At 37.7% G+C, this 14,468-nt stretch overlaps 1 protein-coding gene across 1 annotated transcript; it reads right to left on the reverse strand.

Moving 5' to 3' along the window:
• Positions 1–136: 136 nt before the first annotated feature.
• On the reverse strand, positions 137–6,761 carry LOC116688221 (interleukin-17 receptor C). Its single transcript, XM_032514076.1, has 17 exons — positions 6,745–6,761; positions 6,540–6,682; positions 5,905–6,235; positions 5,351–5,591; positions 4,592–4,692; positions 4,344–4,458; positions 4,217–4,258; positions 3,995–4,110; positions 3,398–3,454; positions 3,208–3,271; positions 2,898–3,118; positions 2,402–2,455; positions 2,258–2,309; positions 2,041–2,145; positions 1,620–1,658; positions 980–1,499; positions 137–949 (listed from the first exon to the last, which is right to left on the reverse strand). Exons 3-17 carry the CDS (start codon positions 6,001–6,003, stop codon positions 877–879), a joined length of 1,899 nt encoding a protein of 632 aa, XP_032369967.1. The 5' UTR covers positions 6,004–6,235; positions 6,540–6,682; positions 6,745–6,761; the 3' UTR covers positions 137–876.
• Between the last annotated feature and the right edge of the window lie 7,707 nt (positions 6,762–14,468).

Raw genomic sequence — 14,468 nt, forward strand, 5'->3', positions numbered from 1 at the left:
CCCTCAAACCACCGCCCCGCCGGGATGTAATGGATTGTTTTAACAAGCACTTCTGTGTGTCCTTGCAGTGACACCAGATTACACAATAAGATCCGCCGCTCTTCACTCAGAGATGGCCAATCACCATCCGGAATCGGCCATGCACTAAAATAAGCACATTTATTTATAGACAAGTGTTGACAGACTTACAGTATATCGATATAACTAGGCTGTAAGAGTTTAGGTTAAAGGATAAGTCTGATCTTATTCTATATTTTTCTTACTCAACAAATTTGATGACAAGACAACAACAAACAATGATTTAAATATTTAAGAAGTAGTCTGTGTAGCCAAAGCCTTATATAACGTATTCCTCTGCATTATAGACCATTGCTATTGCCCAAAAAACACTAAAAACACTTTTGACATTGGTGCATTTTGTGACATTTTCCTTCAACAATGAACATTTGAGCCAGTCCCACAAACTCCTCCTGCTGCCCAGCTGTTTGCTAACACATCAAATCTGCAGCTGAAAATAGTCTTTGACAAATTACTCCTATTTAAGTAATTTTAAAACTAAAACTTGCGATGTACAGCCGTTTGTTAGGAAATTACTTAACATCTTAAGAAAAAATAAACCGGTTTTGGTTCTAGTAACTCGAGACAGAAAAGTGTAGTCAAAAAAGTAATGAGGGATGGATATATTGTTGTTGGCCATGTCATGGAATTGTTTAACATAACAACAATATAGATCATTGCCAGTCAGCCTTTAGTGACGTATATTTTTCTTATCCACAATTTGGATGAACAGTCTTTCAGATATCAGCACAGATAATATGCAACAATAATTTATGGGAACTTAAAAGGCGTTGTCCCCAAGTTTCTCTCAACTGCAACCTATTTACAGTGTGATGCCTTCTGCTTATCTTTTCCCTCTTTAGTCTTTGCACTCCATTTCCACCTTGTCCATGTCCTTCTACCTGACCCCCTCCCTGTCCATCCCACAGTAAGTTCAGACAACAGAGCCTGGATCTGAGAGGGAAGCTGGAACAGGGGCAGCCCCTGAAGAAGCTCCGGTAGTCTTCTGTCAATTCTTGGATGGGAGTCAAATTCCACCAGAAGAAAATGTTCTCCAGCTATGCCCAGCTGCTTGTCCGCTTGAATGAGGCATAGGGAGGCCGTGAACACATCAGAGTAAGGGGAACATATCTGAGGGAGACCCTTGTCTTCCTTCATCTTGCTAACCTCTTCATTTCCATGGGTCCATTCCTCTGCTCTCTCCAAGGCTTTGCGGGTCAAGACGAGCACAACTCGGCCGCCCAGGCTTTTCATCTCCAACAACTGGGAGTGCAGCCATGGCAGAGGCCCCATAGTGCACTGCTCCTTCCTGCTCCACTGATCCACAGACACACTGAAGCCCTGGTTAAAGAGCTGGGAGCCAAGCCGACATACTGACTCTGAAACACCATCATCCACATCTGGGGGGCTCAGCAACACCACCATACAACCGTTTCTGCCAACTTCAGAGAGGAAAAACATGGGGCACGGAGGGGGGGGGGGGGCGATGTCAGAGAGTTGTTTAATCATGACTTAATGATCCTTTTTTATGACAAGTAGTAGTATTAAAAGAAAAAACTCACTCTTTACAAATCCGCCATGATGCCAGCTCCATGCCCATTCTATAAAATTTTGTAAATGAAAAGTAAACATACCATAGGGCTAAGCAGAAATACACTACAGGGATATGTATCGTCTAGTGCACAAATAAATGATTCCTTGAACTTTAAATGTGGGTAAATTGTATGCACACTGCACACTTTATGAACAATCCCCAGATATAGTAAACAACATTTGGTCTGTGTGGCAAATGAAAGGAAAATTTTTGGTAAGTGCTTGAGGAAATACAGTTAACGTTGGACAGCGCATTTTATCATGGGTTGTTTACAAATTCCAGATAAGAGAAATTAGACACTGCTTTGTCTTCTTTGTGCACGGTATGTTTGTCCTGATATTCTTACATGTTTAAGACACTTAATGCAAAAAGAAAAAAAGAAAACTCACTCTTGACGAAGTCATGAAGGAGATAAAATATGAGCACAGTAATGCAAACCAGCAGCATTACACCAACAACCAGGAGAATCCAGTGTGATCTGTCTGCAAGTAGGCCTAGTACAAAAGAAAACCCTGTCCATAAAAAGTTAAAGAAACAGGTGCTGTATATATGAAAAATAGTCCCAAACAACCCCAGTTTGTGTTGAGGATAAACTTTCAGACTCACTGTTTTTTAAACAGAATGGACCCAGCACACTTCCCATTCCCTTTACTTCCACCTGCACAAATGGATAAACATAAATGAGTTATTGAACATTGGTAACTAAGTAAATACACTGTATGACTCACAGGATGGTTGTGAGTACTTTACCATCACACATGCTGAGAGCTGAACGTGGATGTCTTCAAACACCCTTATTGTCTCCTGAAGAGGACACAATCATACATCTTGGGTCATTAAAGACGCATGCTGTGCAGCCAGGCATTTCCAAAGTTTCCAATTAAACCAAATATGTCATTTGAGAATTGGATAAATGTGTATAACATTTAGCATCTTGAATATTACAGTTCAACAAAGATAGTTTGTTCAGTTTTAACATTATACAGCTGCAAATTAAAAGTTGAGATAAGCTGATACATACGTACATATGTATATACAGTATATATGTGTGTGTGTGTGTGTGTGTGTGTGTGTGTGTGTGGTGTGTGTGTGTGTGTGTGTGTGTGTGTGTGTGTGTGTGTGTGTGTGCTGTTAAAGCAGATGGGATTTAAAAAAAGTGAGGAAAAAAAGCATTTTTGAAGTTAACAAAAACAAACATGGCAGGCATAAAACGAGGGATGAAACCCTCAGTATTAAAGTTTCTTACCCATTGCCCTTTACTGTTTTGTCTCCATGTGCCATTTTCCAGCTGTTGTCTAAAGCCCTTCACTTCTCTGCAGTAGCTGTTCTCTTTCTGGCAGGGCCACACTTCACCCTCCAGCCTGCAGGGGGCCGACAGGTTCCATGACAGCATTGTGTGGTAGTTGTTTAATTGTCCCACACTTACAAACACTGACACATTCTGCCATACGCTCCTTTGGAGAAAATCTAAAATAGACACACAGGAAACTTCAGCCAACCAATTGTAAACCATTCACTATTCACCATGTGAAACCAGAAAGAAAGTGACATATCACCTGTGTTATTAATGAAGGGGCAGCTTTGAGTGCGTATAGACCTCTGATCATCCTCATCCCATACCTACACACACACACACACACACACACACACACACACATGTGTTAAAGTTCTGTGTAGACACAACATTGTTGAAACTGTAGATGTGGTACGTAGCCACAAGTAATCATGATGTTTAAGTGATGGTACCTGAAGACACATGCAGGGGGTCACAGAATGCAGAGGGATGGTTGTCCTATTCCAGATCTATAAAGTAACATTTAACACATCATGGCTTTAATGAGAGTGAGAAGCCATTGGTGGAGAGTGACTATAGGAACATTTACTCAAGTACTATTGGTAACCTGTACTTTACTTGACTTCCATTTTATGTTAATTCATATTGAATTTCAGACAGAGAAGGCTCAAGCCGAAACACAATGGTGTATTTTGATTCATGGACATGGTTTTGTTGAGTGTACTACTATGCAGACATTTTAAATACAAAACATGATCAGCTTGTAAAATAACGCATTGCTGTATCAAATGCCTGGATAATAATAATGCAGTCCTTTAAATAAACATCTAAAGGCCCCATTCTGAGTACTTTTGCGCTTATACCCTATGTATGCTTTTAATTTTTACTTCACTGTTATTTTGAACACATTACTCTTTTTTACATTGTTTTGTTACATTTACTTAAGCAAAGGATCTGAATATTTTCTTTACCTCTGCAAAAAGAAGCAAAAAAACATAAATGAATAAATGTGAGTGCACCCAAAATTAGCACTGATATCTAACACTGACCTGACAGATTCCATTCTTCTCATACTGGACACAAACAAAGGGGAGGCTTTTATTCCTGCCAAACTGCAGCTCCACCCAATTCATCTTTTGGTCAACTACACAGCTGAAACTCGGCACTGAAAGAAAGGAAAGAAAAAAATGGTTAATTTCCCCAAATACAAAAACTAGACAGCACAAGTAAAACCAACACAAATTAATTAAATTATGTAGGGGATTACTCACCATGACACTCTTTTACATGTACCTTCTGCTCCTGGACGCAAACTGAAGAAAAATGATATGTGTCACTACTGGAAGCTAGTTACGAGTTCAACAGGTGCTTTATTAGTTAAAAGAGCAAACATCATACCTTCATCTAGAGAAGGAGCATCAACTTTTTGCAATGGCTTTGGTTGTGTAGAAGAATAAACAATCACATGGCTGCTGAAGGAAATCCCAGCAGGCTTAGTAATCGTCATTAAAATCTATAGAAGTCACAAACACACACACACACACACACACACATCGTTTATACGACAAGATGAGCAGAAGTGAGCGTACAGTACATCCCTATTGACAGTACAGACTTCATATTCCAGTACAGGGAGTCCACAGTACCTTTGCTTGGTTTTGCAGAGAAAGAGCTGTATGATTAACCTTGAACTCCACCTTCTTGCACGTGGGCATGGTAGGTACGCTGTAACACACTGTCACAGACGCTGTTGCAACAGAAACAAGGTGTGGCTGAGAATTCATGGAAACACACCTGTAGAAAACTTCCACTTCAAATACACACGCAATACCAGCATTTGGTCATGTATTAACCCATTACGCTAACTATAAACTGAGTATACATAACATATTGAAGGCATGCAGATATTTTTTTTCAAAAAATACCTTTTTTGTTTTTGTTTTACTGTGACTTTTTTACTCCACTAGATTCAAGTTGATTACAGTAAACATGTTAGCCTGTTTATAATTTGTCTAGGTTGATCAATCAACAATGAAAATAAAGTTAAAGTTAAAGTTGCATTGTCATAGTGTTTTTAAGGAAATTTTACACCAACTTGCTCAAAATAGTTTCCACTATCAATAACCATGTGACGGTAATGTAAATAAGCCTCCATGATGGTAGACCATCATTTTAAAGCTTGGTAACCCTCAGTTATATTATAGTTATATAAACCCCCATTTAACCCAGTGTGGGATTAAACAAGTCTATCTTATCTTATCTTATCTTATCTTAACGTGGTATCCTTTGGCAGACAATGACATAAAGGTTCATTAATGGATTTAAGCGTACAAAACAACCGGAATGGTCATTTTATAACAAGTGGTAATGTGACAGCACACTTCATTGGTAGCTTTGGTTTTTACCTTTTGAATTCCTCTCCGTCTCCTCGCTATAATCCTCTTCCTCATACCCAGAGCCTTCATCCTCACTGACTTTATCCAGATGGATGTTTATCTCTATGTCTATCATCAGACATAATGTACATGGTGCACTGTCTTTGCAGCAGAGCTTGATAGATGGAGTCAGGTTTTGGACATACACAGCATTGTTGTCCTCTGCTACAGTAACATGCCCATGGCTCATGATGGTGCAATCAGAGAGACCCTAAATGGAGACAGAATTTGACATATGTTTAATGTGTGGCATCACATTTGTACTGAATATTATCTGTATGGTAAATATTTGCTGTTCAGAGGGCTATGTTCTGTTCTACATACACCAGCCCTATGTTGTGACAAGATGGCAGATGGTCATACCCCTGTGTCTAATTAAATGTTTGCAAACAAAACACTTTATCAGTAAAAAGTAAAATTAAAATGTCACAGCAGGCTACAGTAGTAAAAGGAAATTAAAAGTGTAATCTGTCAATAAAAACTATATGTACACTACTGCAGCACAGGAAATGTAGGTTCAGTACCTTTGAGCAAATGACTTCATATTTAGGAATCTCCAAACCACAGACTGACATGCATAGAGTCAGTACAATGCACCAAATGGACTGTACAGGAAGAAACATTTTGCCTGGGGACACATCAAAAGATTTAAGTCCTACAGCATTTTTCTCCAAACATCTTTCTGCAGGAGTGACATGTCAGGTTTGTTCTCAGCGTCTTTGTCCTTATCGTGACTTAAGGGTGGAAAATCAACTTGATGATATCCTGGCTGAAACTGCCCACCGGCATGGGAGGCAGTGAATCGAGACAAACTGTTAGAGAAGCTGGTTGATGGATTTTGCCTTTGGTTATGGTCTAGGGAAGAAGAGACATACATAAATGCAAGCAGGTATATGGAGTTGTTTCTTTGTAGCAACAATGGCAACCCTTTTGTTCTTTTGATATAAACAGGCTCCAATTGTTCCCTGGTCTGCTGACTAATTTGTCAAGTTCACAAATCTCTTAATAAACATAATTACTGAGAACTGTATGGTCTCTTCTTAAAACAGCTTGAAGCATTACAGTAAAACAGCAAACAGTGCCAGGACATATGTACGGTAACATCAGAAATTATATCAAATTATATTAGTAGCCTCATAAAAACCAACATCTTACTTACTGTTTTTGTAATCCACTGTAGTTCCACTCCTCAGACCAGGTGTGCACATTGTCACAGTTGCCTAGAAGTGTATGAGTCAGGTGAAAATTGAACCATACAGTGCGTCACCATCCTGTCTCAAGGAATAGTCCCTCCCTCTCTCCCTCCCTCTCTCTCTCTCTCCCTCCCTTACTCCCTCTCTCCCTCTCTCTCTCCCTCTCACCACCCCTCTCTCTCTCTCTCTCCCTGTTTTGTCTAGCTCTGATTTAGTCCCAGTCGAGTCCCTTACTAGGTCAAAATGCACATAACTTCCTGCTCTGAATTTCTTGTTACAGTGTAACCACCACGATTTACTGTAGACAGGTCCAAGTCTAACTTTTTCCTTTTTCTTTTGAAGACAAGACTTAATTTTAAAGAGTTGACCCTACATTGTTGGTTGGTTGGCAACAACGTGTTACATGTATTTGTTTAGCTATGTGGATTTGGCAAAGATCCATTTTTTTTCTTTTGCAGTTCTCAGTAAACTGTGCCTTGATAAACAAGTTTATTACCTATGCTCATACAAACCCACATACCTTTGAACAGCAGTTAGTAGGAAGAGGACAATCCCATGCATCACAATGGCACTCAGCTTCACAGCAGCTCAACTGGTTTGACTACATAAGTTTGAACTATTGTAAATACAAAACCCTTGTTGGCTTATTACTCTTAGGAAATGTGTTCAAACCAGAGTAAAAACAACAACCACCTATTGTGTACTTGTGTGAGTTATTGTGTGAGTTACTTTGTTACAGCAAAGATGGACAGTATAAGCTGGGGGACGGTGAGGCACTGTCATTCAACATTCCCATCTCATAAAGATTCAAAAGTGTACAGGACAACATTTCCCGGTCACTGTAGTTAGTAGTTTAAAGAATAATATATGACTTATGATAGTGGTTGATCATGAGTTATGGTATTACATATGCTGGTTTTAATTTTTTTACATTTCAAGCCAAAAGGAATACTTGGAATTGATGGTGGTGGTAAATGTTTATGAAAAAGGACAATTTTGTGACAACATCGATTTTGATAATAAACAACTAAACACGTTGCACTGGACCTTTAACTAAAGTAAAAAATAGTGGTTCATTGACTGGGCTGTTGAGGTAAGGCAAAGCAAGGCAGCTTTATTTGAATAGCACATTTCAGCAACAGGGCAATTCAAAGTGCTTTACACAAAATCAGTTAAAAAACAGTTAAAAAATAAAAATTAAAGGAATTTAAGAAAAAAGGAATTTAAGAAAAACTTTGATGGCACAAAGAGTAACATTACTGACCTCTGTTGGGATGGTAAAGTAGTTTAAGGCGAACGTCTCCAGTGACATCAAAACAGATTCTCAGCTTTTAGCAGAAACCTGTGGGTAAGAGGAACTAGAGAGGAACACAGCATCACACAGCAGAATGAGAAACTGAAAATGATTGTTGCTCACCAATTTAACTAACTATAAGATGAATTATAGTGTTTGATAATAGTTATCCAAAATCTTGACTTTCGTATCAGTAAACATGTATCATTTGAGAATTACGTTCAAAAGGTAAAAGCACACCCGTACATAAAGAATGAAAGACGAGTACCATTGTGTTCTCAGATTCCGAAGAACAGTTAAGCCAAATTATGTTAGTTTTAAGGTCACAGACCAGAACCTTTTAGTAAAAGTACACCCTTTATTCATATCAAAAAAAATAACTTTAGGCTTATTATATACACATGTACGTATGTGTATTACAGTATACACATCTGAGGCCTTTGTTGTCAGTCTTCATTTTGAATATTCTGCCAGCTTACAGTGACACAAGGGAAATTCTATAAAGAAATTGACAGACTATAAATTGAGGACACATGTGTGTGTGCGTGTGTGTGCGTGTGTGTGCGCGTGTGTGTGTGTGTGTGTGTGTGCGAGTGCGTGCGCTTGTGTGTGTCATTCAAATATCTCGAGAACTGTTGATCCAATCTACTTGGCTTCCTGGGTACCAAATATCCAACACTGTCAAAACTTTTTTCAATTCATACATAAAAATACATAAAGTCAAAGTGAATTAATGTGAATAAAATTAAATGGCCACACACTAAAGCTTGAAAAAAAAAACGCTGCCATAACACTGACTTTTCTTTGTCTACCCTTCACAATAAAAGCCCAGCTTAAATTCACTGAGATAATTTTGCTAAAAGGAAACTCACTAAAAGGCATTTTTGCTGACACTAGATATCCAAACAAAGCCAGACACTAAATCGTGTTAAGTTGCTGCGAACTGTAAATTCACCACATCTAAGCCAACGGCAGAAGACATTGTCATCTCAGGGCCTTACTGGGAAAAGAGAGCTGTCGTGAGAGTGTGCTAACTTTAAAAAAAACTAATAACAGTACCGCTGGCAAAATACTTCTGCTAATTAAATCCAAACTTTGACATCACTTTATAACCGTCCAGCTTCCAAGCCTGTTTGGAAATAAACACCTCTGTTGAGGTTAAATTCATTAACAACAATAATGATGAGACAACCGCCATTATTAAACAGTGATATCACCATGCAATATTATTGACAAAGGCAACAGTAAAATGTAGTTATTACAAAAACTGTCTTTATTTTCATTACCTTCCACACCTTTTCTCCCATCATCAGTCGTAATGAATTACCACAAACTTTCAATTTTATATATAACTAAACCATGATTATGATGATTTACACATATGAGATAAATACCTTACCATTAGTTGTTTCGGCAGGCACACGGTAGGGAATCTTTGCGGCTTCAAAATAATCTAAGACAAGATCCATAAAGAATTAAACATCAACTGTGAATGCATTTACACAAAGCCAGGTAAATACATTAATTTTCTTTAAAGCTTTTGAGTATATTGTATTAACCAACATTGCAAATCAATTTCATATAGATTTCACATGAAAGCCCTACTAATTGAAAATCTGTGTAATGGTACTTTTTGGTACCTGCATTTGAAAATGTTCTTATCACATCAGATCATGTGATTGACATTTTTAATTGTAGTCCTGAGAGATTCTAATGGTTGATTTTGTAAAGTTTTTGAAGTTGGACATGTTCTACATGAGGTTTTTTGACCCAACTTTGGAGCTTTTTTTTTACATAATGTTGGCCATTTATTTTCAGCTTGTTTCTAGGTAAAGAAGTTTTTCTTTTGAACAAAACATGCTTTTTCAAATCCACCAGCAGGTTCTGGGGTTAGAATTTTCATGATTTACTAGAGACTTTAAACTCTGAATTTTTATTTTACATGTGGCCTTAATCCTCTTCCGTATGTTTCTCATAACATTTGGGTTATATAAAAAAAATTCTGAAGCATATTTGCAGTGCCAAAGGGTGTAAAATACAAAAGGCCTATATTATTAATTAATCAATAGTTTACAGACTGATCTGTCATGTCAGAATGCTGTCTAAACTAGACTGACAAGTGAACAAAAAATTGTTCTGATGATAGACATGTAAATATTTTAGATATTTTTGATTTTGCATTGTGTGTGTTTTGTGCGTTGCTTTCAACTTTCAACTTAATACAGGGCTGTGTCCCCCGTAAACTTTCCCTCTACTGCTTTTTTGCCCAATGAGTTTGTGTTGTTTCACCTTCCTTAGGTTTATGGAGCACATCTGTGTTCTCCCCCAGAAGCTTGGTGTTTGTTATTGACATTTTAAATTGTGGCCCTAGGAGGAATACACACATTCTTCACTACATATTTTGGCTGTATTTATGTATGTATGTAGACATTGGCTACCTCTATCAAGTTTGTTTGACTTTTAGCACAATATCTCAAAAACTGGAAAAGCTCAGAGATATTTGGTGGAAAGTTTAGGCTAAGGGGCATAAAAAAAGTAAATTGTTTTTATTGGAAATTTAGATCCAACAGGGACATACAGTAGTTTACATTATGAATTACAAAACATGAAATGTTAGCAAATCTTTTTTTTCTCTTCAATATTATTAAAATAATTAGTCAGTGGACACATTCATTTCAGCGTTATTCTTAGGTAAATTAAACCCTTTTTACTTTACCATAAGATGCTTCATCTGTCACAATGGTAGGAAACACACTATCTATAATCAGAAAAAATGCTGTGAATACATTTACACAAAGCAAGTTATGTACATTTATTCAAGGCTTTAGATGATATTGTATTAATTTAAGAGAACAATGCATTTATTGATACTCATTTTCAGACAGCTTTAAAACAAACCATTAAATACACAATACAATATTATTAGAATAATCTGTTAGTGGCAACGTCCGTTTTTGCCTCAACATATTTTTTAGTTGTTGAAAAAATTTTGCTAAACATCTTTTGTTGGTGAATATTTAAAATATATCTTTAGGACACAGAAATGTAGTTTTTGAAACTTCATGCCTACATGTTTGTGGAGCTGCCCTCATTGTCTTTTCCTGTGTGTTATCATGCAAATAGAAAAAAAAAACTTCTATTCAATTTTCCATCATTAGAATGACACATTAAGGAGATTGTCCAACCATGACAGTAACATTAGAAGCATGGATTAGAACTGCAAAAATAAGTTTACCTGCTACCACCTGGGAGACATCTTTAACAACTACATTTCAAAGAACACATAATTTCACAAAACACAACAGCATTTCATCTGGTCTCCAGATGTTGAGCTCCTTACCTTGACGCTTGGTCGCTTATATTCAAAATCTTACATCATGACAACAAGTGAGATTGGAAGGTAGAAAAACAAACTAAGAGTTTTGCTTTCAAGCTCAGTCCAACACTGCATCACTTCACTTTCACTGTCCATGTTTTTCTTACAAGTAAGAAAACTTAACCCAATGGGACCAAGAAGAGTCAGATGAAGAACATAATACACAAGAACATAACATAATACATAATTGCCACAGCAGGGATCTTTGAACAGAATCTGTGACACCAGGGACTCGCCTGTACTGTCCCCTCCAGATGTATCAACAGGAGGGGACCCCACGTTTCCCTGCTCTGAACAGTGTCTCTTTTTTATGTGAGACACAATTTAGTTTGGAAGTTTGTTTGGTAACAATAGAGCTCCTTACTACTCTGCAGTGCGCCAACTTTTCTGTGTTTTGATTGCCTTCTTTCTCTTTTTCTCCACTGTGGCGTCAAACTCTCGGAAAAGGACCCACCTCATTGATGCCACTGCTAAGAAGAGCAAAATGTTTACTCATGAGGTGGTCAATACACGCAGAGGTGTCAGAATGGGGGTGGATGAAGGACATGCCTTAGTCATGTTTCTTCAAATTTCAGACAGGTTACTCAGGAATTGTGAACAGATCTCTATTTACAGTAAAACAATGTGTAGGTTTTTTAGTGGGAGACCTTCAGGTAAGGTTTTTTGTGATCCAAAAAGGTTTTTGGTTAAACACATTAACAATTGATGCAGCATTTGTTTATTTGGAAGAGGAGTATCGCCACATGTGAACATTTTCTTTGAGTTCTGAGTTTAAAGTCAGAATCTGAAGAATAGAGTAAGAATTCTGAGATTAATGACTTTCTAATTAATTTTGCATTTATTAAAGACATTCATCTTAGAATTCTGTGTTTATTCTCAGAACTCAAATAATTTTTTTCACGTGTGGCCTTAATCCTCTTCCATATATTTCTCATCATTGTTGTAATTCAGTTTTGTAAAGCATATTTGCAGTGCTAAAGTGAATGAAATACAGTAGGCCTATGTTATTAATCAATCAATAGTTTACAGTTGTTTCTGTCATGACAGAACACTGTCTAAACTGGATTTACAAATTGTTTCATAGAGAGACATGTTGAAAAAAGATGATAGACAATGTTGATTTTGCATTGTGTTTGTTTTGTGTCGCTTACAACTTACAATGTAACAGAGGACTATGTCCCCCGAAGAGTTTTCAATGTACTGCCTTTTGGCCCTACAAGAGGTGGCAGTGCCTGTGTTATTTCACCTTCCTTAGGTTTATGGAGTACATCCGTGTTCTCCCCTAGAGGCTTGGTGACCACCATGGATGTGAGTGGGGTCACAAAGCTATACTTCAGCGACAGCTCCAAGGCCTCCTTCTTCACCTTCTCCTTCTCAGCTCCAGATAACACCAGCCTGTGTCACATATTGTGTTGATATGACTGTAAAGTATGATAAAGGTATTTAAAAGCTAACACTATTTTGTGTTAGTACACAGCATTGTTGAATACTCGATTCTGATTGGTCAATCATGGCATTCTGCTGTTAAGAAATAACAGAAAAACCAGACCGATGCCATGGACGGAGTTTTCATCATAGAGTCTGGGGAACATTTTAATAATCAATAAATTACTTTTTCAAATCAATATTTGTGCTCATACTGACTTCATACAGCTAATTAACCAATCACAAAGGGAGAGAGGGCGTAAAGGAGCGATATGGTTAGCCCACTCACCGTGGCCACCTGGCTTCCACCGGTGAGCCATGCTCACTAGCTGTTAAGTTGACTGTCCCAACCGGGATGCAAGCGTCATTAGCGGGTAACATCTGTATGAGTAAGTGTGTAATAAGCCATGTAATAAGCTGTGTAATAAATGGGATAATGTTGAGTGAGCTTGTCATTAATGTGAATTGAACCCCTTCAGGCTGATACAAGACGTTTGATGCGTTACCCTCCCCTTGTGGATCTCATTTGCATGATGACCAGGTCATTTAATGTTACATTATTCCTTACATTCTAATTTTGTTGTGTTTGTAGTTTCACCCTAAAATTATTGTACACACACACACATATCAAAATTCTCGCACTTGTCAACTTTTTGTTCAACTACTGTACATCTTAAGGAAAGACAAAAAGCTAATTTCAGAACATCATTGTAGCCCACTGAGCATCAGTGATATCGGTGAGATGAGGTTCCTTTTGCAGTCAATCCTACTATGACCAGAGGTATATATTTGCACTCATAATTACACCGGCATTGCACATATTTTCTTATTTTCTTTGTCTACATGACCATAACTTCCTTGTAAATGTAAAGTTTAGTTTTCCTTTTTTATTTCTTCCTTTATTTCTACATACTTTGCTGCTTTTAATCCAGCTCTGTGTAATGGCAGTTTGTTTGAATGAACGGTGTGTGCCTTTACTCCAATAGCGCCAATGGCAACCAAATCTCCATTCATACCCTGCTCTCCACAGACATCACATGTTTTCTGTTGGTCCTCTGTTGGGTAGAAATACACCCATGCCTGGAAACAAGATGAAACTAGATTTAACTGTATTGTTTCTGCCCAGAGTTGAGCCCTACTTGTACAAAAAAACGCAGTTTGGCATAACAACAAAGTGAAAATTGTTGCAAAAGTGCATAAAGATATACAGTATTTAAAAATAAATATGAAATGACATGTGCACAATGATGAGCAATACAAACAGAATGCCCAGAATATCTGTTTGAACACAGTATACATGATGACTCATGTATACTGTGTTCAAACGGATATTCTTTTAGTACTAATATTAAAATAAAACATGTACCTGTTTATCTGTATGTGTTCTGGTGATGGCATTAGCCAGAGCTTTGGTGCTTAGTCCTCCTTTAACCTCGGTGAAATTGATGCCAGCTTTCTCATTAATGTACACATCGATCTGGCATTGAGAATAAATTAAAAAAGAATACAAAACTTTGAAGTTCTGATTATGTTAAAAGTTTTTTTTTAAGATGGATAGAAACCATCAGGAAAGACACACCTTGAAGTCTTTGACAGGCTGCATGGGTTGAGCGTGGATTTGCAGCTCGTACTTTCCAAGCTTGCGTTTCAGCAGCTCCTCATATGTAAGTTCAAAGGTGACCTTTTTGTGGGCAGCCACAGTCACAGAGGTCTTAAATTCCTCGAGGGATTGCAACAGTTCTCAGGGTTAGGGGACAGGGTTAGGGTTAAGGGGGTTAGGGTTAGGGTTAGGGGTTAGGG

This window comes from Etheostoma spectabile, chromosome 4 (assembly GCF_008692095.1).
Source record: "Etheostoma spectabile isolate EspeVRDwgs_2016 chromosome 4, UIUC_Espe_1.0, whole genome shotgun sequence".
Taxonomy (NCBI): Eukaryota; Metazoa; Chordata; class Actinopteri; order Perciformes; family Percidae; genus Etheostoma; species Etheostoma spectabile.